The 26,600-nt window shown below is 42.5% G+C and overlaps 1 protein-coding gene across 2 annotated transcripts in view; it reads right to left on the bottom strand.

Moving 5' to 3' along the window:
* LOC307039601 (uncharacterized protein) overlaps positions 1-26,600 on the bottom strand; it is a 64,862-nt gene continuing 38,262 nt past the window's right edge. Inside the window, exons 2-3 of one of the 2 annotated variants that reach the window (XR_013808269.1) lie at positions 561-644; positions 1-211 (exon numbers count right to left, since the gene is read on the bottom strand). Coding sequence is in view for 1 of the 2 variants with exons in the window: in XM_079681839.1 (XP_079537965.1) it covers positions 197-253; positions 561-644 (141 nt within the window). In the remaining variant the exon portion in view is untranslated. Of the gene's footprint in view, positions 254-560; positions 645-26,600 lie in introns of both variants that reach the window. The other variant, XM_079681839.1, reaches the window with a different exon arrangement.

The following is a 26,600-nucleotide window of genomic DNA, read 5'->3' as shown; positions in this document are numbered from 1 at the left end:
GAAATGAAAAGGCCTTATGGTGGTGCCAAATCAGAGCCTATTACCTTTTCTCAGTCTTTTTTTTTTACAGCTTCCTCACTTTGTCTGTCCTTTTCCTCACTTTGTCTGTCCCTTTCTCTACACCTTCTCTTGTCTTCACTGGAGCCTTCTTCCTCATCATCTACACTGGTACTGCCACTGGCACTGTCACTGTCCTTCACCTCTTCCTCCACTTCCACACACCTTCCTGACAAAACTGAAGAGGGCCCTGGCTCTGTAGAGTGTACATGACACATATGATAATATATTCTTTAATGTTAGTATTAATATCATAACCAAAATGTTGGTGATTAACATTTTATTTACCTAATACAGACTGATCAATCAAGGCTTCAAACATCCTAAATAGACTAAAAGCGGTTTTTTGTCTTATATAGATCAGTGGCTATGTGGGAAAATACTGTGTTTGAAATGTATAATTTAAATTAGATGTTAGCTTTTTGTTTTGATATATATGTGTTGTATTCCAGTCTCCCTTCAGATATGTTAAGTGGCATGTCATTCAACACAATGCTGCTCACCTCCTTCAGTTGGGAGAAAAGCTGGTTCAGGTTCAGCCTTATAGGGGGACAGGGCTGCTGAGCCTGAAGATGGATCTGTTGGTCCTGGCACCAGGGGGAGGGACAACTGATTTAGTATGAATAGCTGATAAACATGTACCTGCATTTAATGTCAGCTAAAAGAGCAGTGAAATGTAAAACCTCTGAATTTTCTGTGAAGATATTAACAGTAGCCTACTTAATGTCAGCTTAGTAAAAAAAAACATTACAATTTACAATGGACTACGCTTAGCTAAATTCCACCACTCATGGACCACACCTACCGCATCCCTCCTCACATGCTTTCACTCTGCTAGAAAAGTGCTGCGTTTGGAGGCAGGAGTCTTAGGACCAAACCATTACATGTAAATAGAGGGGGGTGTACAGAGGCTTTGGATAATTAACTTTTGGAAGAAAATAAGTTAAATGAATCGTAAGTTTAGTGAGTAGCCTACTACGCAATATAACGTTATATGAATGTTAATTATTGATGAAAGGGTACTTACATTTTTTTTCTTAATGTTCTAAACATTTTGGGGCCCCCTGCTAGTCATGGGCCCTTAGAATCGTCCTAACCTTTCACCCCCTTACGGCGCCGCTGTTCACAGTACACCTGGGGGGTATATTACGAAGCAGGATTTTCGCTTAGCCGTCTAACTTCAGAGAAAACTCGGGGTTTCCGGTCCTACGAAGCTGGTTCTCTTTTTAGCAGGCTAGATCTCAATGGTAACTTATGCCGTGCGGTTAACCTGGTCGGGACCAGTGAGGTATACTACGAAGCAGGATTTTCGTTTATCAAGATAACTTCTGGGATTTCCGGTACTACGAAGCTGGTTCACTTTTTAGCGGGCTAGATCTCCATGGTGACTTACCCTGGAACGTAGTATGTGCTCCGAAGCAGGATAGGTTCCAGGATAAGAGATCAACACAGTGAAAGCTACACGCCTGCTGACCAATCAGAGCTCAGTGTGCGGAGTTGAAAGCGATCAAGTCATATTACAGGAGAAAGGAAATGCAGGAAAGACGGCTGGCAAAAATCACCGACTGTGTGAACGTGAACATTAATAGAATATCACCTCCCATCTTCAGAGCAATCTGACTATTATAACATTAGCGTTAAGAAAGCTTAATTAAATATCTGCCACAACATAAGTAACCGGATCAGAGAAACATTAAGTACAGTCCGCGGCATATCACATCATAATGTATCATATATTTCCATATCTGAGTCAGCTGAGCCGTATCTGGCCGTGCAACACTCACAGTGTCACAATGTCACATACTGTATGCAGAAGTATTATTTTAAGCAACACATTAAGTTGACGAAACACTCGAGACAAATGTAATTAAAGTCAGATCCACTCGTGTCTTAGACGGGGCAGTGATATCATAAACCTGTTAATGTACGCATTCAAACACTTTTTCTTTTACCAGCTGTATTCACCTTGCAGGTGCAGCTATGTGGCTTTTATCCTGGATAAAGTGTTTAAGTCATGGATGTTTAAAGTTTAACTTCTTCATATTTGACTAATATTAAAGTTCACTTTTCATTCAGGAAGTATGACGCTGTGCTGTCAGTACAGTATGCTTCTCCATGTTTGTGATTGGTCGAATGCTCCAAATACCACCCCTTTCATGTGAACGCGCACCTAACTAGACACGGCACGGCTGGCTTGAGCGATCCACTTGATAACCCGCGTCATAGTACAGTTTAGCGAGAGCGCATATGTTTTGGATTAGGCCAACCGGCTAACTCAAACATATCCAGATTAGGTTGAACCAGCTTCGTAGTACAGGCCTCTGTTCTTAAATCTCTGCATTGATTTTAAAATGTGAATTTTTATATGAAAAAAATAAATCTAACATTAGTGACGACATAATTGGCATCAATTTATTTGAACCATCCATGCCTTCCGTAGTTTTGAAGAAGAGAAAAATAAGTCTGCTTTTAATAATCCCACAAGGGGGCATTCAGACCCAATCCCAAACCACTCCCTCGACCCTACCCCTCCGTGACGGAGTGAACTCCGTCTGTAGCCACACTCGCAGCTCAACGAGGCTCCCTGGGACAATAAGTCAGGCCGGGAATTATACACCCAGCCAGGCCACTACTAGTTTTCTTTTGTGCCATTTTTCTGGATTTATTTGTCAATATTTACAACGTTGCTGCCCATAGTGATAGGCCTAAACTTTAAATCTACTACCCCAGAATAAACATATGGACATGGATTACTATTTAAAAAAAAATTGCAAATATATTTAGGAACCTACAGGACTGTCTCAGAAAATTAGAATATTGTGATAAAGTTCTTTATTTTCTGTAATGCAATTAAAAAAACAAAAATGTCATACATTCTGGATTCATTACAAATCAACTGAAATATTGCAAGCCTTTTATTATTTTAATATTGCTGATTATGGCATACAGCTTAAGAAAACTCAAATATCCTATCTCTAAATATTAGAATATCATGAAAAAGTATACTAGTAGGGTGTTCAACGAATCACTTGAATCGTCTAATTAACTCGAAACACCTGCAAGGGTTTCCTGAGCCTTGAAAAACACTCAGCTTGGTTCAGTAAACTAAATCACAAGTATGGGGAAGACTGCTGATCTGACTGCTGTCCAGAGGACCGTCATTGACACCCTCCATCAGGAGGGTAAGACACAAAAAGAAATTTCTCAAAGAGCAAGCTGTTCACAGAGTGCAGTTTCAAAGCACATCCACAAAAAGTCTGTTGGAAGGGGGAAATGTGGCAGGAAACGCTGCACAACCAAGAGAGATGACCGCAGCCTTAACAGCATTGTGAAGAAGAGTCGCTTCCAGAATTTGGGGGAGCTTCAAAGACAGTGGACTGAAGCTGGAGTCCAGGTATCAAAAGTCACTGTTCACAGACGTGTCCGGGAAATGGGCTACAATAGCCGTATTCCCATGGTCAAGCCACTTCTGAACTCAAGACCACGGAAGAGGCGTCTGACTTGGGCTAAGGAAAAGAAGCACTGGACAGTTGCACAGTGGTCCAAAGTCCTCTTTTCAGACGAAAGCAAGTTTTGTATTTCATTTGGAAGTCAAGGCGCCAGAGTCTGGAGAAAGGCTGGAGAGGAGCAAAATCCAAGTTGCTTGAAATCCAGTGTGAAGTTCCCACAGTCAGCGATGGTTTGGGGAGCCATGTCAGCTGCTGGTGTTGGTCCACTGTGTTTCATCAAGCCCAGAGTAAATGCAGCTGTGTACCAAGAGATTTTAGAGCACTACATGCTTCCGTCTGCTGAAAAGCTCTATGGAGATGAGGAATTCATTTTCCAGCATGATCTGGCACCTGCCCACAGTGCCAAAACCACCAGTAACTGGTGTACTGACCATGGCATTACTGTCCTCGATTGGCCTGCAAATTCCCCTGACCTGAACCCCATAGAGAATATGTGGGGTATTGTGAAGAAGAAGCTGAAAGACACCAGACCCAACAATGCTAATGAGCTAAAGGCCGCTATTGAAGCATCCTAGGCATCCATAACACCTCAGCAATGCCACAGGCTGATTGCCTCCATGCCACGCCGCATTGATGCAGTAATCCGTGCAAAAGGATTCCCAACCAAGTACTGAGTGCATTAATGGACATTTTCAAATGTTTGATTGTGTTTTGCTGTTATAAATCTTTTTTTTTTACTTGGTCTGAGGAACTATTCTAATTTTTTGAGATAGGATTTTTGAGTTTTCTTAAGCTGTATGCCATAATCAGCAATATTAAAATAATAAAAGGCTTGCAATATTTCAGTTGATTTGTAATGAATCCAGAATGTATGACATTTTTGTTTTTTTAATTGCATTACAGAAAATAAAGAACTTTATCACAATATTCTAATTTTCTGAGACAGTCCTGTATATCCATGTGAACACATTTTAAGAGGAGGTGGACCTCAAATCCTCTACGGGGGTCTGGGGGCATGCTCCCCTGGTAAGATTTTTTTTAAATGTTGGACTTAAATGCATCAATCTGGTGCATTTTGAGGGGGAAATAAAGAGAGTAGGCTACACCCATATGAAACAGAACTGTATACATTTCAATAATCATAAAATCATAAGAACATGGCCATAACCAATAACATACCATATCCAATATGAAAAAACATTGAAACTTGTTTATGTATTTGTTTTTGGTTCATTTATAGTTGTGAGTGTGTCTGTGCTCCTGAACCAGCCTCAACCGTCTCCCCCCTGCTCCTCTTTGAGGCAGCAGCAAAGACTAGTTTTAGCTCTCAACAAGTTTTTAAAGTTTATCTTACCTTTTTTCACCTAGTTAACATTTTTTTTTAAATTATTCATCCATATTTTACTAATCACTCCCCCTTCAAATGGAAATATGTGTTTACATAAATGGTGACCAAACCGTTTGAGACCCACAGAGAACTTAGACTAAGTTAACTATCTAAACACTCAAGAGTCCTTTACCTCACCAGGGGCCTCATATATAATGCCGTGCGTAGGATTGAAGTGGGAAGGTTGCTTACGTAGTAGAAATCCGAAAAATAGGTCCATACATTTTCCGCCACTTTCCGATTCACCAAACATTGCATACCGGCGAGGAAAGTGCGTATGGCACTTCCTACGCCTGTTTCCCTTTATAAATCACAACCGACTCGAAATGTGGTGCAGCTTTTGCGGGCTTCACGTAACGCCCATGTTTGCCTATAAATAGTAAAAGAAACGACCTTTCATTCATTCATTTTGACTGACTGCATGGAGAAGATCGCAGGAAATGACGACAGAACAGCTAAAAAAAACATCTCACACCGTGTCGGATTTTGGTTATTTTGGGGAGGTCGAGATAAATCATATTGTTTGGTGGATGCAGTTTGAACCAGAGTAGCAGCATGGAGGTCGGATCGTCACCAAAATAAATAAATAAGTGGTCCGAAAAAGGTTAATGACAAAAAAAATACACATAGCCTTCCTCAGGCAGTGTGTTTGTACCGGGGACAGGAGACCCCCACTGGATGAGACTGTAAGAAATGATCGGGGAATCCCTCTGGAGTGGAGTCATGACGACTGGATCTGAATTATGTTTTTGTATTTGGTGGTTTGTGTCCCAGCTGTCGATCAGCTGTGCGCAGCGTCTCAGCCCCCCCCAGTTAAAGGAAATACAACTAATGTGTTGTGTTATATTAGCTGTACAATTGACCACATATGGTGCTCTTAGTTTCCATACCTCCTGTGTTTTACGAGCGACTTATCAAGTCTTTGCAAACGGCATAAAACACGACTAAACATGTATTAAACATATAAAACCATGCTCGTATCTACAACCTATAGAAATGCAAAACGGCGTCACTTTAGACGTAATTCTGTCCTCCTGCTTACCATATCATTTATGAGAAATGTCATAACATTAACACAACATATTCGAGGTGGTTTTAAATAACATATCGGTATTTATTTATTTCTCCGAGTTATGTTTTTGTGTGCACTGAGGAGTCTCAAACAGGAGTTTGTTAAATCATTTGAAGATTGGCTGTTTGAAAATGAATTCTTCATATATGATAAATGAGAGGTAACATTTTATTTATGGTATTATTTCCACACATTTCTCTCCATTCTTCCTTCTGCCAACGGTGTCGCAGTTTCTCGTCTCTCCCGTTTTTGTGCTAAGTGCGTACGCATGGGTTAGAGTTTGCGTGGAGGACCGCACGTTTTCCCGTCAAGTTAGTATTTTACAAATCGCAAACATTGCGTAGAAACTGCCGTACGCCATTTTTTTTGCGTATATCCCTTTATAAATGAGGCCCCTGAGCTGTATTTATCAGTCTCTCAGTCTGAAAGGAGAGGACTCTCCTCCACCTTGTTGACAGCTCATTATATCCGTTAGCGCAGCTAGCTAGCACCAGATGCTAACAACAACAATACACGTAACCGGTGCGCACGCTTTCTCTCTCTCTCGCGCCACACATACACACCCTCCCGAGCTTGAATGACACACATGCCCCTTTCACACCAACGCATTTTCAGCTCCGGCTCGGAGCTGGAGCCTGAAAAGTAGTGGTTTTTCCTGTTCGCACCGCAGTGGCGCCGCCTCTTAGCTCCGGAGTCCGGTTCACTTCCAGCTCCAAAAAATTGTCGGTCTAGAGGCAAGAGCTTCGGAGCTAAGAGGCGGCATCGCTTACGTTGAGGCGTGCAGGAAACTAAACCCACCTCCCCTGAACATGGGTCGACTGAAGAGTCTCGTCATGCCTGCCTACAAGCAGTATTGCTGAGCAAAGTGACTAGAAGGCAACCACACATTTATAAGAAGAAACACACTTTATAAAGTCAGGCAACACTAACCCGGCTTCGTGTGATTCTGTTTATTTGCACCTTACTTTGACCATCCGCTTGCTGTTATTGATCATTGTGGAGAGCAGGCAGACGTTTTGTTTTGTATTATAGCAGCTATCGGATGGAATCAATACATGGGCTGCACAGGTTGTCATGTCCGACTATCACAAGTAGAATCATAATGAAAAATACGCCGGTAAAATGTGCCTGTAGAAAACGGCTTATGCCACAATAGGATAGCAACAAGTAGTCAAGATGGTCAGTTTAGCTTCGGTTGCTATGATAACATCACCCATTTTATACCAGAGACACTTTAATAACAGCGTTGTGATGCCAAACAGCGTCAATTCAGACTGACACACATTCACTTAAGGGGAATTGGGGATATTTATCAGCTGCTTGTGTGACAGTCAGACAGTGAATACTTTAGAGAGGCCGCTCTAAAGTATTAGCTAACCCGGAGCTAACGGGAGAATACATTCCAGTGGACGAGCAGCACTGCAGCGGTCGGTAAATGCCGCGGAAACACATTAATAAACAATGAACCACGGCACTCTGGAGAAAAGTATAAGGTTGGAGAAGTCGTTATTTAATTTAATCTGACTTCTGAAGGATTATTTGAATTATTTGAAGTATTAAAGTAACGTGTTATGGCAGGAAAGTTCAATCTGGTATATTCCTTTTAATGTCACCTTATATATATTCATGTGTGTTAAATTTGAAGGGACAAAGTATATTTTCCCTCCCCAATATATTGAGGTGAAGTCTTTGTGTTTAGAGAGGGATGCAAGCAGGGGACATCCTAATTTGGGGATAGCTCCAAGACTCTGGAATGTTCCCCTCATAAAAGAAGAGGGTGCGTTACACATGCTTGGGGCAAATATGTTTGTTTTCATTGCAGTAAATATATGTGCTACATGATTACTGTTCAACTATACCTCTGTTTTTATTCTTTCATGTGTGGGTACTAAATGGCTACAAACATTGTGGAGAAATTAGCTTAAACATGTTTTATTACTCTATATGAAATGGAAGCAGCTTTTATGACAGGGACGAGAGAGCTGGGGGAGGGGACATTCTTCCTAAGATTTTCAGCATGTCAATTATCAGGGAAATCTACTTGTTTTCAATAGATGTGTGTGGTTAATTACTTTGTATTAATAATAACAGTATGTGTAAAGGAAGCTGGAAATATACAATGTGAAACCTTTTATTTGAAGTAAAGATGTGAACAATAGCTCAAATGGCGGGAGGGGCTGTAGGACAAATGAGTGTGTTCTCTATATTAGGCCTGTGTGAAGTTTGACTATTTGAAAAGCATCTCTAATACTGCTTAAGAGCATAGGTAATGTGTTCCTCGTTATTATTGATATGAAAGTGATTTACATGTATTACGTATATTTAGCCAACTATATCTTAAAACATACTTTTAACTTGTGTGTGGTAACCTGAGGGGGGAAGATGGACTCAGGGACAAAGGGCCATAAAGGGGATGTGTGTGTGCTGGCTGCAAGATGTGAAATAAGATAAGGAAACTTGTTGTTTAGAGCAGGTTCGTACCAGACACCAAAAGGTGTCTGGTCTTCGTCAAACTGAAAGAGACTTTTTGTTTCCGGGTTTCTTCTGCTGTGTCGCACTGATTGGGTGTGACAGGCCATGTGTTGGTCTCTCCCAATAAGATGACCTCTGGGGGAAAGCACGCACACACCTCCTCCTGTGTTTTAGTATTAAAGCCTGTGTTTTCCTTTGGTTCGCGCTCTTGTTTTTGACCGGCCGTTCCTGAGACCTGTCTCACACGTGGTAGAACCTGAGCCCGGAGTACTCTGCAGAGTGCTTCGTGATTCCTTTGTATTTGTATTGTTACCTTGTATCATTAAAACAAGATTATTGTTTCACTTGCATTTCGGTGTTTCTTAATCCCTTCCTTTTTACGAATTTACCCAGCTTATCAAACGACACGCGGAGACGAGGTTGGTTTTAAACATCCTCCAAATCTCCAACAAGTGGTGACCCGACGTGTCTGAGTGGGGTGTTTTCGGGGAAGAGACCACCAGCAGCAAGCGGACGGAATAGTCCAGGGCTAAACATCTCGGCCTCTTCTGACAACTAAAAACAGAGCTCTGTACAATAGGCTACCAGGTGAGCAGACACGATTTAATTCGAAACCTGTGATTTGACCATATTCCACATTTTAGGGTTGTCAGACGAAGTTGTGGGATATTTTCATTTAGCGACTGGAAGAAACCTGCCGCCCCAACTCAGATGTTCAATCTGACCATTGATTGACAGTTTTAGATTTAACCTGCTCCATATCTGGGGATAAGATACTGTTTGATTAATGTTGACATGTTTCTAATATTGATTGAGTTATAACAGGTAACACAGATGCAGAATCAGTGGCCAAGGGGCTACTGAGAGAGGTAATTCCAGAATGAGAATGAGAAGGTGAACTGTGATACTGAAAACAATTTTGGAATATTTCAACAGGTATTAAAGTAACTGAGGTTTGAAATGTAGAAAGAACATATTACAGCTAAGTTAAAACATAGTAATGTAATGAGATAGAATTTAATTTAGACAACATCTTGTAACTAGCCTGGTAAAGAAGTAAAAGCCATAGACTGTTTAGATCATTATGGGGATGTACATTTAATTAAAATTCATAATAGAAAGACATTTGATGACAGTATGTTGGATTTCTGTATTCATTTTTCAGCTTGATAATATCTAAGCACTGACAGGTAGAAGCAGTCTCAACAAATTATTCACTTTGTCAGTATCATTATTTTAGTTGTTTTTAATCCATAACATTAGTGTGTTCCATTACCAGAGACATTAGCAGTTCAATATTATATTTAGATTTTAAATGGGATCTCAAGGATTTCATTTATAATAACACAGATGCTTGTCAGAAATTCAGAGCTATTGAGATATGTTATTTAGTTCACCTGAAGATGTTGGGGTTTATTTTGTTGACAAAGGCCAAGTATTAGAATTCTGAAGCGGCCTACCAGTGGTGGGTCAAACACCTGAGGGCCCAGAAGCCCTGAGCGTAGACTTGAGGGGTGGGTATCAGATTTCTCCACACAGGTTGCTGACGCCAAAAGGGGGACCCGAGGAGCAGGAGGCCGACACAGCGGAGTTCGTCTGGCTGAAGGTCGTCAGGCCTACGTGACTCAACCCCAGGTTCTCCGGTCTCTACAGAGGGACCCAGAGGACATCTCATGCCGTCCGCCGAGGAGCAAAGGGGGACATCTGGTACTACTGGAGCCAGTGTGATTCAACAACACGCAAGGATGCTGCTTTCTGGCACTCAGGCTCTCACTCTGATAGTTTCTTCACTGTCATTGGAGGTTGTTTTCTGTTCCCAAAGGTTTAATGAAGGGGGACAGACACAGTATCAAAAAATGACAGTAGTTTTGTTTCAAATGTCTTATGTGTGTTGGTCTCGTGAGGCGAGACCAAAAAGGGGGAATTGAAGGATTATTTGAATTATTTGAAGTATTAAAGTAACGTGTTATGGCAGGAAAGTTCAATCTGGTATATTCCTTTTAATGTCACCTTATATAGAATGTGTGTTAAATTTGAAGGGACAAAGTATATTTTCCCTCCCCAATATATTGAGGTGAAGTCTTTGTGTTTAGAGAAGGATGGGAGCAGGGGACATCCTAATTTGGGGATAGCTCCAAGACTCTGGAATGTTCCCCTCATAAAAGAAGAGGGTGCGTTACACATGCTTAGGGCAAATGTGTGTGTTTTCATTGCAGTAAATATATGTGCTGCATGATTACTGTTCAACTATACCTCTGTTTTTATTCTTTCATGTGTGGGTACTAAATGGCTACAAACATTGTGGAGAAATTAGCTTAAACATGTTTTATTACTCTATATGAAATGGAAGCATCTTCATTATAGGGACGAGAGGGCTGGGGGAGGCGACATTCTTCCTAAGATTTTCAGCATGTCAATTAACAGGGAAATCAACTTGTTTTCAATAGATGTGTGTGGTTAATTACTTTGTATTAATAATAACAGTATGTGTAAAGGAAGCTGGAAATATACAATGTGAAACCTTTTATTTGAAGTAAAGATGTGAACAATAGTTCAAACAAATGGAAGGGCTGTAGGACAAATGAGTGTGTTCTCCATATTGGGCCTGTGTGAAGTTTGACTATTTGAAAAGCATCTCTAGTAATGTTTAAGAGCACAGGTAATGTGTTCCTCGTTATTATTGATATGAAAGTAATTTACATGTATTACGTATATTTAGCCAACTATAATAACTATATCTTAAAACATACTTGTAACTTGTGTGTGGTAACCTGAAGGGGGGAAGATGGACTCAGGGACAAAGGGCCATAAAAGGGGATGTGTGTGTGCGGGCTGCAAGATGTAAAATAAGATCAGGTTCGTACCAGACACCAAAATGTGTCTGGTTTTCGTCAAACTAAAAGAGACTTTTTGTTTCCGGGTTTCTTCTGCTGTGTCGCACTGATTGGGGGCGACAGGCCATGTGTTGGTCTCTCCCAATAAGATGACCTCTGGGGGAAAGCACGCACACACCTCCTCCTGTGTTTTAGTATGAAAGCCTGTGTTTTCCTTTGGTTCGCGCTCTTGTTTTTGACCGGCCTTTCCTGAGACCTGTCTCACACGTGGTAGAACCTGAGCCCGGAGTACTCTGAAGAGTGCTTCGTGATTCCTTTGTATTTGTATTGTTACCTTGTATCATTAAAACAAGATTATTGTTTAACTTGCATTTCGGTGTTTCTTAATCCCTTCCTTTTTACGAATTTACCCAGCTTATCAAACGACACGCGGAGACGAGGTTGGTTTTAAACATCCTCCAAATCTCCAACAAAGTTTACAGTGTTTTTTTGGTAACAATACGGATACGTGTTTTAGTTGAAAGGTAGGATATTAAGTTCTTAAAGCTGGAAGGGTATTGGAGTCCCTGGCTTAAAAAGTGGAGGTAGAGAGTCCCCACAGTTAGCCTGTCTGGAGTAGTCAAAAGGTAGTATTAAGTCTCCATATAAGACTGACTCAAAATAACGAATCCACAGCTCGACGGGGCTGGAGATGAGTTATTTTTTATAAGTGATCCAAAGGAGAGTAACGCAAACTTCAGAAAGTCATTCTGAAGTGAGGTTACTGGGTTACGACTCCATGTCAGCGTCACATCGTTGAAAGACGGTGTTGAAACGCGCTGAGAGGCTTGCTACACTTGTTGGAATAAACATCGGACAATAAAAGCTGAATAGACTGTACAGGGAATTTTTTCTGTGAATATTTAAGTCAGATCAATAGATATGAAGTCTGTGAATATTTACTGGTAACAGAAACAGCCTAAGTCAGATGAATAGATGACACTTACCTGATGCTGTGTACAAGATGGCGCCGGTGTGTGTACCTGGCCGCCTGCTACTCCTACAGTTGTTTGTGTTTTCGATGTTCTTAACCCTTGTCGCTACACAGATCGAGTCTCTGCTGGTGTATGATCGTCAATATCTTTTAGATCTTCGACATAATGTCAGGTTTTTGGATGCGTTTGAGCATGGTGGGCAGAAAACTGTGCCCCCGCTACTGGCGGGGATCCCAACTCACCTGTGCCGGGCCTTGGCCCTGCCTCCTCGGCGGAAGCGTCTCCGTCGTCGCGGCAAACGCGGAGGTCGGCTGGTGAAGCTTAAAACCTGGCTGGCAGGATCTTCGTCCATTTCCCGGACAGGACTTGGATTAATCCATCCTTTCGTTGTGACCCAGTGTTTCCTGGACCCCATCGATGCCTGCCTTGTACCTGTCATCGGATCGTTTGTGGGATTCCAGCCCCGCCGCCCCGGCCCTCCTCGGCTTTTCCAGCGCGGGGTAAACCACGATCTTCTGAAGACGCTGCCACGGTCTCGCAGATCCGCTGAACCGCAGCCCCCGGCGCCCGCCAGGGTCGGCCTGGTAAACGCCAGATCACTGGCGAACAAGACGTTTATCCTGAAGGATTTCTTCAACTCTCGTGGCTTGGATTTTCTCTGCGTGACAGAGACCTGGATCGGTGCCGGTGAGTGCAGCCCGCTGGTCAAACTTTTACCGGCCGGCTGTTCTTTTTTTAACTCCCCGCGGACGTCGGGCCGTGGAGGAGGAACGGCGACGGTCTATAAAAATGACTTTAAATGTAAGCAGCGCGCCGTCTTGTCCTCCTTTTCCAGTTTCGAGGCACATTTATTTGAGGTGGATCGCTCCGATCCGGTGCTGTGCGCCGTCATCTACCGACCCCCCAAATACAATAAGGACTTCTTAAATGACTTCTCTGATCTGCTGGCTGAAATTATGCCTCAGTATGATCGTGTCCTCCTTGTCGGGGATTTTAACATTCATGTGTGCTGTCCGGACAAGCCGTTGGTGAAGGACTTCTTAAGCCTTATTGACTCTTTTAACTTGGTACAGTGTGTGTCCGGTCCTACACACGAACGTGGACACACATTAGACCTTGTCCTCTGTCATGGTTTGTCTGTATCCAACCTGGAAATCTGTAGTAATGTGCTGTCTGATCATCTGCCTGTGATGTTCGAAGCTGCTTTCTCCCGCGCTGCAGTTCAATCTTGCGCTCCTGCTTGGAGCCGTCGGATTTTTAACCCTGTCACTGCTGGTCAGTTCTCGTCTGCTTTTAACCAGCTGTGTGTCCCCTCTGGCTTAACATATGCAAACACGGAGGAGCTCAGTTCTTGGTTTCACTCCTCCTGCCGAACCATACTGGACTCTGTGGCTCCATTAAAAACTGTGCAGCCCAAAGCTAAACCTGAGCCCTGGCTTGATGCGAACACTCGCGCAGCTAGACAGGAGTGCCGCAAAGCTGAACGCAGATGGAAGAAGGACAAGCTGCAGGTTTTCTATCAAATCCTAATGGACTGTTGGCGCTGCTACCAGAGCACTGTTAAAGAGGCCAGAAGACAATACCTGTCTAACATTATCGACTCTAATCGTCACAACCCGCGTGTGTTATTTAAAACCATTGTAACTGTTCTTAACCCCCCCCAGCCTGGGTACACAGAGGCTTCCCCCGAAATGTGTAATAGCTTCTTGCACTTTTTCATTGATAAGGTTACTACTGTAAGGGCCCTCATCTCTACTCCTGCATCGGACCCCTCTGACCCTGTTCCTTCCTCAGCTGTGTTTGATGTGTTTGAACCTGTGTCTCTGAAGGCCTTAGAAGATGTGGTTGGCCAGATTAAGCCATCAGGTTCTCCTTGTGACTCTGTCCCGCCTCACTTTTTTAAAGAGGTTTTCCCTAGTATAGGGCAGTCGGTTCTGGCCGTTATTAACAGCAGTCTGTCTTCTGGTATTGTCCCCCAAAGTTTTAAACATGCTGTGGTGCAACCCCTGCTTAAGAAACCTGGTCTCGATCCTGGTGTGCTAGCCAATTTTAGACCCATCTCAAAACTGCCTTTTATTTCAAAGATCCTAGAAAAAGTTGTTTATACACAATTAAAATCTTTTCTGGATGAGCATGATGTCCTGGAGGTTTTCCAGTCTGGTTTTAAAACACTGCATAGCACAGAGTCAGCCTTACTAAGAGTTTTTAATGACATCCTCCTGGCAAATGACTCTGGGGACTATGTGATTCTTGTCCTCCTGGATTTAACTGCGGCTTTTGATACTGTGGACTACAACATTTTAGTGCCTCGGTTACAGCACCTAGTGGGTATTTCTGGTACTGCCTTGGAATGGTTCAAGTCCTATCTGGCAGACAGAACCATGTACGTAAGCCTTGGTGGTTCTGAGTCCTGTTAGAAATTAAAATCAATGTTTTGATGGTATAATGTAGCTTAAACATACCGTCAGTTTAAACGCTCTTTTATACTGAAAAACCAGAAATTCTTGTGCACAAGCAGTTAAGCTTTTATTCTGAAAATCCTTCATCTACGGTTAGCATGTAGCATGTGGCTAATATACGATTTCCTAAAGAGGTGAATTGAGGAGCGAAATGACTTGGTGTGGTGAAAACCGAAACCTACTGATTTAACACTACAACGATAGATGTCGAGATACTACCATGTTGAATATTAAATGAAAGTACAGTTTATTTGAATACATTATTGTTTACAGACGAGAGTAGCATGTGACAACATCCGGAATGACCGGCAACCAAACGAGCCGAGAAGTATTGTTTAGAGTATTGATTACAGCGTTTAGAATGTGTTAAATGAAAAGTGATGAAAGAGAATATGAGGAGAAACGGCGTGTTAAGCATATATTGAATGTGAAAAGAACCTATCCTCTGTTTAAATACAATAACGGACATTGGAGACGAGGTGAGCCGGCTGGCGGGGAGGAGCCAGCAGAGGATATATATAGCAGCGCCGGAGGAGAGATCCGCTGTCTTCTTCTTGCTCAGGAGAACCAGATCACAGCTGTTTTCTGCCGGAACAATATTCTGTCTGTAACACTACCGCGCCTTTTTTAATTAAAGTATCCCATTTGAATCTTTTCAGAGACTCCATTTAGTCTCATTTTAAAGCTTCTCTCCTGGACGCGAGAATAAAGAACATATTTAACAATTGGCGAGCTATAGCCCAGGATCTCGCAACACCGGGAGAGACTACAGCAGGCTGCTTGCTGGACCCGCTGGCATCCGTTCAGCACACAGAGAGCTCAAATCAACTAGGTATGGAGAAACCTGTTATATCGAATTCTTCAATAGTTAATGTAGGACAATGTTAGTTCTGTGTGTTTGACGGTGGCCAGCGGATCCTGAAAATAGCTGTGCAATTTAAGTTAAAACAAGCCTAAATTGATAAATATTGGTAGCATACCACGTGGCGTTGCTTTGTTACAGGCAGGGTGAGTTCAATTTCTTTTTTTCTATTTAACCCTGCATGCTATTCGTTTGTCTGTTAGTACATGTCGGCTAGAGGCCAATCACTATATGTGTCTTTTGTGGCGTTTTACGTTTTACGTGAATGGTTTTAGGCCATTAAGCAGTCGGGACTGCTTGAGGCAAAGACACAGCCAAAGTTTGAAGCTAAGGTTATTGGAGTGAGTGTTTTGTGTAACAACAGCGTGAGGCTGTTTTAAAAAAGTCCTATTTCAAGGAAAAGGCCTGAGTAGTTTGAAGCTCTCAGTGGTTACACCATTCTGTTTTTCAAGACATTGCGTTGTGGATTACGGCAGGAAGTGCGACATTCGTGCGTTAGATAGACGATATTCTTCTAATTGTGTTTGCTTAGCGTCCTATTTGTCCCATAAATAGCGTGTTTAAACAGAAGAGATGACCATACAGACTCTTAAAGTCAAAACATTTACGTACATGGGTAGAGGGCTATGACGTAAGGGTATGAGGCCCATTTATCATTGTAAACTAAATGGAAATGTTATTTTAAACTACAGTGTTGTGTGTTGAATTTACTAGACAAAATATCACCTCACCAATTTCAACTCCAGGTGTTTTCTCAAATCCCTTTGTTCTTCAGGTCAAAGGTTGGAAAACCAGTTGCCATTTTGTCTTGACCTCATGTTCACGGTGAGCCACACGGCAGTCACCATTTCATGAAATGCTAATTGAAGTACTCTGTTTGCTTTAACACACTGAGGCTAGGCATTCCATCTTCTAAAGAACATCATACTTCTTGTTAGAGTTAGAACTATTGGAAGTACTTCTGCTGGTAAATGTGTATTGGCGGTTTTGTGAATATTCTTCTTTGCAAATGTGTTTTGGCGGTTATGTGCTGTGTTGTTTAACCATAGTGTAAATTCCTATTTTAAAGATATTTTTGAGGAAACTAAGTTTCTCCTTTGTTAAAAACGAGTCAGTTTTGAAACAGCTATTCCCTAGTGGATTAAGCTGGAATTTAAAATAGCGCACTCTGGTGGTAGTACAGAATTATTACCCAAATAGCGGAAACACCATAACATTGTGAATATTCTTCTTTGCAAATGTGTTTTGGCGGTTATGTGTTGTGTTGTTTAACCATAGTGTAAATTCCTATTTTAAAGATATTTTTGAGGAAACTAAGTTTCTCCTTTGTTAAAAACGAGTCAGTTTTGAAACAGCTATTCCCTAGTGGATTAAGCTGCAATTTAAAATAGCGCACTCTGGTGGTAGTACAGAATTATTACCCAAATAGCGGAAACACCATAACATTGTGATTTTGAACCAAATTCATATTTCAAAGTCAAAACCATACACGGTACAACTTTATTTTAACATTTCATATTTTAATTTTGCATATTTTTTATATATTAATTAACTTTATTAATATTTTACCTTAAACTTAAAAAAAAAAAAAAAATCTATAAAAATAATAAAACTTTGAGCAAAAAAACAAAAAACAAAAATTAAATTAAAGTTCGGACGAACAGCAACGAAGGTGCTAGTCAGAAGATTAGTGCTTCATCTTTGATAGGTTAATAAATAATTAGAGAACATGTCACCAAAACAAACTAAGTTGAGACTAGACGCAGGGCCAGGCTCAACTGCAGATATCAAGGAAAGGGTAAAAATCAGATCCGATGCTTTAACAGTTTCAAGTAAAAGACAGAGGACATGGATCAAAGCCGGACAACCCTCTTGGTATGGACCTGTAAACATTGCTATGAACGGAGCTGAAAAAAGAAAAGCTATGGTTGCAAGTCTGGTACTCCACCTGGAAGATGCCAGCCAAGGATTGACAAACAGCTTACATGTGGAAGAACTCGGCAGAATAATGAAAAAGGAACTCAACAGAGGAATGGAAGAGAGACGAAAGGCAGTTGAAGCCCATAATGACATTGTTGCAGATAGACAACAGAGAGAACAAGAAGAACGAAGAACCGGTGCATATACCTCCATGCCATTGATAGCGGCTGGAAGAGGAGGATTTCGATACAAATCATGGACTCACAGGGACATGGAAGCATTAGTGTCAAAGCTACCTCCACTCACGAAAGGAGGTCAGAAGTGGGTGAATGATCTGAAGAGATACACAGCCCAGGACCACCTGTGCTTGGGAGACATGAGGGCCCTGCTCGGACGGATTGAAAGACGACTTGAAGTGAGAGCAATAGATTCCGAGGCCAATTGCACAAATGACCCAGATGACACTCCACTCCATTCAACTACATCAGGTCGAGGGTTGCTATTCGTCACATCTACCCAACAACACGGAGTTTACATGCCCTCAACAGCCTGAGAAAAGAACCGGGGGAAGACATGTATGCCTTCCTGAAGAGATGTGAAGGAGTGTGGGAGGACTCCACTGGAGAACGAGTATTTGGAAATCCAGCTACATAGAGCCACATATGTCACCACAGGAGGGAGAGGTTGAATGTTATTTAAAAGATAGTGAGTAGAATATTGCATTTACACAGAGCATCCACAGATTAGAAGTAGCAGAGTAGAACATTTAGCAGACTATTTTTGTAATTATGAGAAGGAAAATACATTACGAGTGATGTTGTTCCCCCACACAGAAAACTATTGTGTCCACACAACTAGTGAGGTCAAGAAGACGGGCTTCCACCCAAAATATGCAAGGGGCGGCGATACACCTGACGTGAAGCTGTCCAGACCTGAAAACAGAAACTCGATTCTGCTGTGGTGAAGTCTGGCTACAAAGGGAGGTGTCCGATAGGGTCGCTTGTCTCAAACCAGTGAAGAAGTCAACAAGAACCCAGCTGAACTAGAGAGTGACTGTTAACGGGAGAACAGTGACGGAGCGACGGAGACTGGCCCAACATTTTCCAGCCAGTACATAGATGGACCCCGTCAGAAGACCGGGGCTGTGTTTAAAGGGGAACTTCCTTTATTGTTAGCCAGAAGTGCAGTTTTTAATCAAACAATTATTTGATTTATGGAGTCAGATTACATTTTTCTCATAAACACAATTTTATAATCGGTCTGAAGTGTCTGTTTTAAGGCATGAGCCGCAGATTAAATAACATAACACTGATTGAGAGCTTGGATGAAGAAGTTGTAGGGTTTTTACAACAGTTTCAAGAATCAGTCTTTATTTATTTATTCTTGAGTAACTTTACTGATTTGTGGTGTTGTGCGTAAGGCAATATCTCATTTGAGTGAGGGGCACCAGCCCTTCATGCAGGTCACTCTCTGAGAGAATAGTTCATATTTTCCCTCCAGTTTGGAGAAATATTATTTTATCATATGTTAGTTCAGCAGTGTCAACCAATCCTCTAATCCTAGAGTTATCGAGACGCATTAGCGACACCAGAGGTATTGTTTTTCGCAGCAACGATGACGCATAATACCATTACAAAAGCCATTATTGAAACAAGTAAACTATTAGAAGTGCTAATTGCTGATTTTTTTTATAGTGAATATGCATTTATACCATCAGAAAACCATAAATCATACGATATTTTTGTACCCCTTGTGGGTACACGGAGAAGTTATATTTATTTAATGCAACGTTATGAGTTTTACATGTCCTGTACAGAATAGGGTAATCATTGCAATATTAATTGAGCATTTTATGCTCAAAGGAGGGAGTGTCATGATTATACAGATATGTTGATTTCAGTGACGTTGTAGTTAATAAATAATAACATGTAGTCAACAAGAGGTATGCCGAAGCTCGGGCCTTCTCCAAGGAGGGAGTGGTCCAGTTTTAGATATTAGACAAATAGAAGTGGATGAATATGTCAGAACTCTGAGTAATATTATGCAAGTTTTGTCTACACAGCAGGCTAGGAAAACTACAGAGATACCAGACGAGACACCAGAAGAGACTCCTGTTCGGCCAGGTGATTGGGTGAGGGTGAAAGTTCACAAAAGACAGTGGGCTGATCCCCGGTGGACGGAAGCGTGAAAGGTTGTAACAAACTTCACACGCGCTCCGGTTTAAAGGTAAAGAAAAAGGAGCAAATTGACACCACCTCACACATTGTCACCCTTCACTGGCAACTTCCAGAACATTATTGGGAGTTAGGACTGATTTGGCAGAGCTGGAACAAAACAATAAATAGAAATAAGATAAAGATAGAAACAGCTCAAAAGACAAATTGTCTATAGATTTTTATAGATTGTACATTAATGTGAATACCTATTTTTTGTTTTACATCTGTAAAAAGAGTCCAATTTGTTATGTTATTTTTGTACTCATTATTTAAATTCTGTAACGGACACAACCAGGTTTAAAATAGAGATGATGAGAACAAAGCCAAACCAATTGTGGGGTCCCCTACGGATAAGAGTCAGAATAGCATTGTTGATTGTGCTCATTACACTTGGCACCTTTCTGGTTGGAAGGGGAGTACAATATTATGTAAGACATGGATCCATTAGTTCACTCATAGAATGCCCACATCACTAACAAGACTCCAGCTGTGTTTCAGAGACTTTCACTTATCCCCAGAGCCAAAAGATCAGCTGAGCAACAAGAGGAGGAGTTAGAAATACTCGGTCCCAAACAAGAGGCGGTTATAATCAAGATGATTCACCCCCTTATATGCAGTTCTTGTATCAAATGATGAGATGGGTTTAAGTGATTGGGATATGTAAGTGATGGGGATTTACAGATTAGGGGAATCTCTAAATACACTGGATCCATGTTTTAGTCTGTACCAGAAACAATACATTACATTACATTACATTACATTACATTACATTGCATTTAGCTGACGCTTTTATCCAAAGCGACTTACAATAAGTGCATTCGACCAGGAAGATACAACCTTTAAGAAAACAGAATCATATAAGTACATCACGTTTCATAGAGCCAAACATTTCAAGTGCTACTCAACTGGCATTTAGAAAGCCAGCCCTTTATTAGTATATAAGTGCTTTGTTAGTAATTCTATCGCTCGAAGTGGAGTCTAAAGAGATGAGTTTTCAGTTTGCGTCGGAAGATGTGTAAGCTATCTGCTGTCCTGATTTCAATGGGGAGCTCATTCCACCATTTTGGAGCCAGGATAGCAAACCCACGTGTTTTTGCTGACGGGAACTTGGGTCCCCCTCGCAGTGCGGGTGCAGCGAGCTGTTTGGCTGATGCAGAGCGGAGTGCACGTGCTGGGGTGTACGGTTTAACCATGTCCTGGATGTAGGAAGGGCCAGATCCATTCGCAGCATGGTACGCAAGTACCAGTGTCTTGAAGTGGATTCAAGCAGTTACTGGAAGCCAGTGAAGGGAGCGGAGGAGCGGTGTGGTGTGGGAGAATTTGGGAAGGTTGAAGACCAGACGAGCCGCTGCATTCTGGATGAGCTGCAGAGGTCGGATGGCACATGCAGGTAGACCAGCCAGGAGGGAGTTGCAGTAGTCTAGGCGTGAGATGACGAGAGCCTGGACCAGAATCTGCGCTGATGTCTGGGTCAGCTGGGGACGTATCCTCCTGATGTTGTAAAGCGTGTATCTGCAGCAGCGGGTTGTAGCAGCGATGTTTGCAGTGAAGGACAGTTTGTTATCTAGGACCAGACCCAGATTCCTTGCAGTCTGAGTCGGGGAAACAACAGAGGTGCCGATGTTGATTGTTAGGTCAAGAGTGGGACAATCTTTTCCCGGAAGGAAGAGCAGTTCAGTCTTGTCAAGGTTGAGCTTGAGGTGATGAGCAGACATCCACCGAGAGATGTCTGCTAGGCAAGCAGAGATGCGTGCGACGACCTGGGTCTCTGAGCGGGGAAAGGACAGAATTAGTTGGGTGTCGTCAGCGTAGCAGTGGTATGAAAAACCATGCGGGCTAATGACAGACCCGAGCGAGTTTGTGTACAGGGAGAAGAGGAGGGGACCAAGAACCGAGCCCTGAGGGACCCCTGTAGTTAATTGACAAGGGTCGGACTCGGACCCTCTCCAAGTAACCCTGTAGGTGCGGTCGTTGAGGTATGAGGTGAGGAGGGAAAGTGCAGTGCCTGAAACTCCAAGTTCTTGGACAGTGCGAAGGAGGATCCGATGGTTCACCGTGTCGAATGCAGCAGACAGGTCCAGAAGGATGATGACAGAGGAGAGGGAGGCTGCTTTAGCAGTGTGCAGTTTGTCAGAGACAGCAAGGAGAGCAGTTTCTGTTGAGTGACCTGCCTTGAAACCAGACTGGTGCGGATCCAGAAGGTTGTTCTGATGGAGATAAGAGGAGAGTTGTTTAAAGACAGCGCGTTCAAGTGTTTTAGACAGGAACGGGAGGAGAGAGACGGGTCTGTAGTTAATAACATCAGACGGGTTGAGAGTGGGTTTCTTTAGGAGAGGGTTTACTCTTGCCTCCTTGAGACTGTTTGGAAAGTGACCAGAAGTTAGAGAAGTGTTGATGAAATGGGTGAGAAATGGTAGAATATCAGGAGCGATAGTCTGAAGGAGGTTTGAGGGGATAGGGTCCAGAGAACAGGTGGTAGGACGGGCAGAGGTAACGAGGGTAAGAACCTCACTTGGAGAGAGAGGGGAGAAGGAGGTCAGTGTGTGGGTGAAGGGAGGGTCTGGTGACCCAGAGGTGAAGGAGGTCAGTGTGTGGGTGAAGGGAGGGTCTGGTGACCCAGCAGTGAGTAAAGGTGAGTCAGAAAAAGAAGAGCGAATATCATCAACCTTTTTTTCAAAATGGTTAACAAAGTCGCTTGACAGAAGGGAGGAGGGGGGAGGTGCTTTGGGGGGGTCCAAGAGGGTGGAGAAGATAGAAAATAGTTTTTTGGGATTGGAATAGGAAGATTGGATCTTATCTTGAAAGAAAGTGCTTTTTGCCTGAGAGATGGAAGCAGAGAAAGAGGAGAGGAGAGCCTGATAGGTTAGGAGATCGTCATGGTGTTTGGATTTCCACCATTTCCGCTCTGCTGCCCGAAGGATGGTTCTATTAGCACGCAGTGCATCATTTAGCCAGGGAGCAGGAGGGGACTGACGAGCCGGCCGCGATGTGAGAGGACAGAGAAAGTCCAGAGAGGATGAGAGAGTCGAGAGGAGAGTTTTTGCAGCAGTGTTTGGAGGCAGGAGTTGGAACGAGTCAGAGGAAGGGAGGGCTGAGAGCACCGATGAGGCAAAGGTAGAGGGGGAGAGGGAACGGAGGTTACGGCGGACAGGAGCAGAGTTAGAAGAGATGAGGTTGTTATGTTTGGAAAGGGGTAGAGAGAATGAAATGAAGAAGTGATCGGATGTGTGGAGCGGGTTTACAGAGAGGTTAGAAGTAGAGCAGTTCCTTGAGAATATGAGATCAAGGACATTGCCAGCTTTATGAGTTGGTGGGGATGGAGACAGTGAGAAAGCAAAGGTGGTTAACAGAGATGTTAGTTCAGATATCTTCCCTGTCTGGAGGTTGAAATCTCCGAGAAGTACAGCGGGAGGGCCAGTTTCAGGGATGTGTGAGAGGAGATTATCTAACTCCTCCAAGAAGTCCCCCAAGGCGCCTGGTGGACGGTAGAGAACAACAATGGTTAATTGTATAGGATGGGTTACTGTGACGGCATGGAATTCAAAGGTGGAAGGAGTGAAATTAGGTAGCTTGAAGAGGGAAAAGCTCCATTTGGGAGAGAGCAGGAGACCAGTGCCACCTCCTCTGCCAGAGGGTCTGGGTGTATGGGAGAAGGAATATGCTGTGGAGAGAGCTGCTGGGGTGGATGTGTTGGATGGAGTGATCCAGGTCTCCGTGAGAGCAAGGAAATCCAGAGACTGCAGGGAAGCGTAGCCAGAGATGAAGTCAGCCTTAGGGACAGCTGACTGGCAGTTCCACAGGCCCCCTGAAACGAGATGTTGGATCTCAGTGGAGCATGTGGGATAGACGAGAGCAGGCCGGTGAGATCGATTAGGAGAAACACGAGGCCAGTGATAATTGCGAGAAGACACATGAACAGGAATGCAGAAAATACACATGATTATAGCATGAGGGGCTAGAGAACCCAAGAGAATTGAATAAAACTAAATAACACCAGCGATACTTGGCGCAATCAGAGTACGATTTGCCTCCTCTTTGCCTCCCACAGGACTCTTAATGTCTTTGTCAGTCTTCGTCTGGCTGACGCTGAAGCTGACGCTGCAGGAAAACGCAACCTAAGATGGATACCTGATTGCTCAGTTCTCACAGCTTTGGGGGCACGCCCCTGTAATTAGTTAACTATTTTCTGCTGATGGGCGACAGCAGAGTCTTCCTACCTATTGAAATGCACACTTGAGGGGCGTGACTCACTGAGACCTGAGTTACGCCTGGAGTTGAGCAGATCTGAGATTTTAAAATCTCTCAGAAATCGCCGTTTTAGCTACAATAACTACAGAACAATTATACAGAGTAGAATAAATGAAACAGAGAAGTCTATTTAAACAAGAATATAACTTACAGTGATTGCTGAGTCAGTATCGATAGTGTCCTCACCGAGTCTGGAAGCACCCCCTGTTAAGCTATGAACAACCGATCGGTGACCTGAGCACAATTATTGAAAATGATTGTTAGACACAGGCTACTAACCCACAAGTACAGCTTTGTACGTACAAACTCTATGAACAAGATTCCCCAGCAGATAGTGGCGACATTGCAGATATGTCCAGTCACAAAAATTACTAAGGTTCTAAATAACAGTGAGATTTAAAGTGATGGAGAAAATATGGAGACGTTCCTTTATAGTGTGTGAAATATGTGGTGCTTGAAACATCTATGTATTTAAATGTATAGAAGAAAATGGTTTCCTGAAAGAGTTAATTGGAATAAACATGTTACAGTGGGTGAAGGCAATGTTTAGGGATATGGTAAAATTATTAGTAGACATGAATTGTGTTTAGATGACATTTAACAACTAAGATGGATAGTAAGATTAGGAAAATAGAGTGGAAAAGGTTGGATTTATTTTACCTCAGTGTGTTAGAATTAACTATAGATAATGCGTCCCGAGATCTCTCTCTCTCTCTCTCTCCGCCTGTCGGAACGCTACGACCCCATCGTCCAAGCAGACAAAAGACCTCACCACGGAAGACTCCTCCTCCTCCATAGAACAGACAGAGAACCAGAGCTGAACCAACAACTCCAACGCTGCATCCAGAACTATCTCCACCTGAGGCACCAAGAACCAAAACCAGGTGACATAAAAAGGCACACTCTCATCGGTCCCCCACAGGACATGAAGTTCCAAGCTGAGCCACAAGATTTGGGCACAAGAGCAGAGTGTGGGACATGAGAGCGGAATACGCCCTCCATGCAACAAAGTAGAGACTGTAAAGGAGGAGATGAAAAGCAAAGCAGATGGGACACTGAAGAGAGTTACAGCGGAAGGATCCAAGAGCAGATGGACTGAGGAGAAGGTGGACGGAGGAGAGGAAAGAACGGAGGAGTTGGCATGGTCCGGCAGAATGTGAGGGGGTCGTGGCTTGACAACCAGAGGGGGAGAGAAGGAAAACGGGAGTGAGTGAGTTTACACATAAACACACTTATTCACCAACGAGAAATACGTAAAGAAAAAGATTTATCAGCCATGAATTAATCAATTGGTGAATTTATAAAGAAAAAAGAGGAAACTATTAAATAACCCTAAAAACACACTGAGGGTAGAACATATTATTCAATCTTTTCATCATATGAACAAATTATTCTTTAAGAGTTTTTTTATTCATGTGTGAATTTGGGGAAGATTTAATTTGTTACAGTATAGACCTACAGTTTAAAGGAATGGTTTTAGTAACCACTCTATAAAAGCAGACAAATCTTTATTTGTATGGAAAATGTTAAAGGTAGAGCTAGTACCAAGCCAAAGATGGTGTTCCAATCTAGAGTATTGATTTCTCCATTGTAGCATGGTTATTACCTCAGGAGGGAAGATTAAGGTGGAAATAACATTTGTTTTTCGTCCAAGATGTAGAGTTTTAAAATGACACTGGGCAAAGAGCGAAAGCAAAGTTTAATTTAAAAAAAAAAACTAATGTAGTTGGGAGTAATACATGCGGGGCCTTGGATCACTCATTGTGATGGTACATATTTGTTACAACAAACATCGTTTAGGGAGAAGGGGTCGCTCAACCCACCCTGCAGATGTTTTAAATCTTACTTGCAGCTTCAGAGGGAGCGCACGGCACCAGAGTATGAGTTTTAAAAGACAAGCGCCACCAGCTCCTAAAGGTCATCCATTCACCAGATGACCTGACTTTTAGAGATGTTATTTAAAGGAGAAACATATCTGCCATAGGTGTAAATTCCTGAATTAAACTACAAACCATTAATGAAATGACTTCTGTTTTTAAAATCCTTGTTAAAGGAGGGAGTAATTATCACATGCTCGGGCACCCAAGGTTCCACACACTGTAAAAGGGGTTAGCATAGTTATTTAAGTAGACCATAATTGAAAATAAATTGGTATAATGAGTTATTGATATTCCACCGGTTTTCACACCATTTCAGGGACTTTATCACTGCATTAGAACAGACCACCCAAAGGTACTGAGTAGGAACTTTTAAGTGATGAAACTCTACAACTGTTGTAACTGACCAAAATCTTCTCCAAGAAATGACTGTCTAGAATGCCATACCCCAGAGTAGAACGCACAACGGCCCCTTCTAGAGAACATATTACTTTCATACCTTAAATGGTATGAAAGGAGGGAGGGTAAATTTCTCAGGAGGAGACAGTTACAAATGCTAGCAGAACAAGACGACCCACCCCGTATACAGATGTGGATGACAATGATGAGTTAGTTTAAATGATATGGATGTTCGGAGATGAGATTGATCAATGAATGTCCAGCCGATGTGATTCTTTAAATGATGAAATCATGTGAAGAAGTGAGCAAAATTAAAATGGAGTGAATCCATTTCAATTTACTTCATACTATTCCAAGATAGTATATTTTTATTA

The sequence above is a fragment of the Notothenia rossii genome (assembly GCF_949606895.1).
Source record: "Notothenia rossii genome assembly, chromosome: 5".
In the NCBI taxonomy this organism is placed as follows: Eukaryota; Metazoa; Chordata; class Actinopteri; order Perciformes; family Nototheniidae; genus Notothenia; species Notothenia rossii.
Note: the sequence above shows the minus strand (reverse complement) of the source record. Positions and strands in the feature narration are given on the sequence as shown.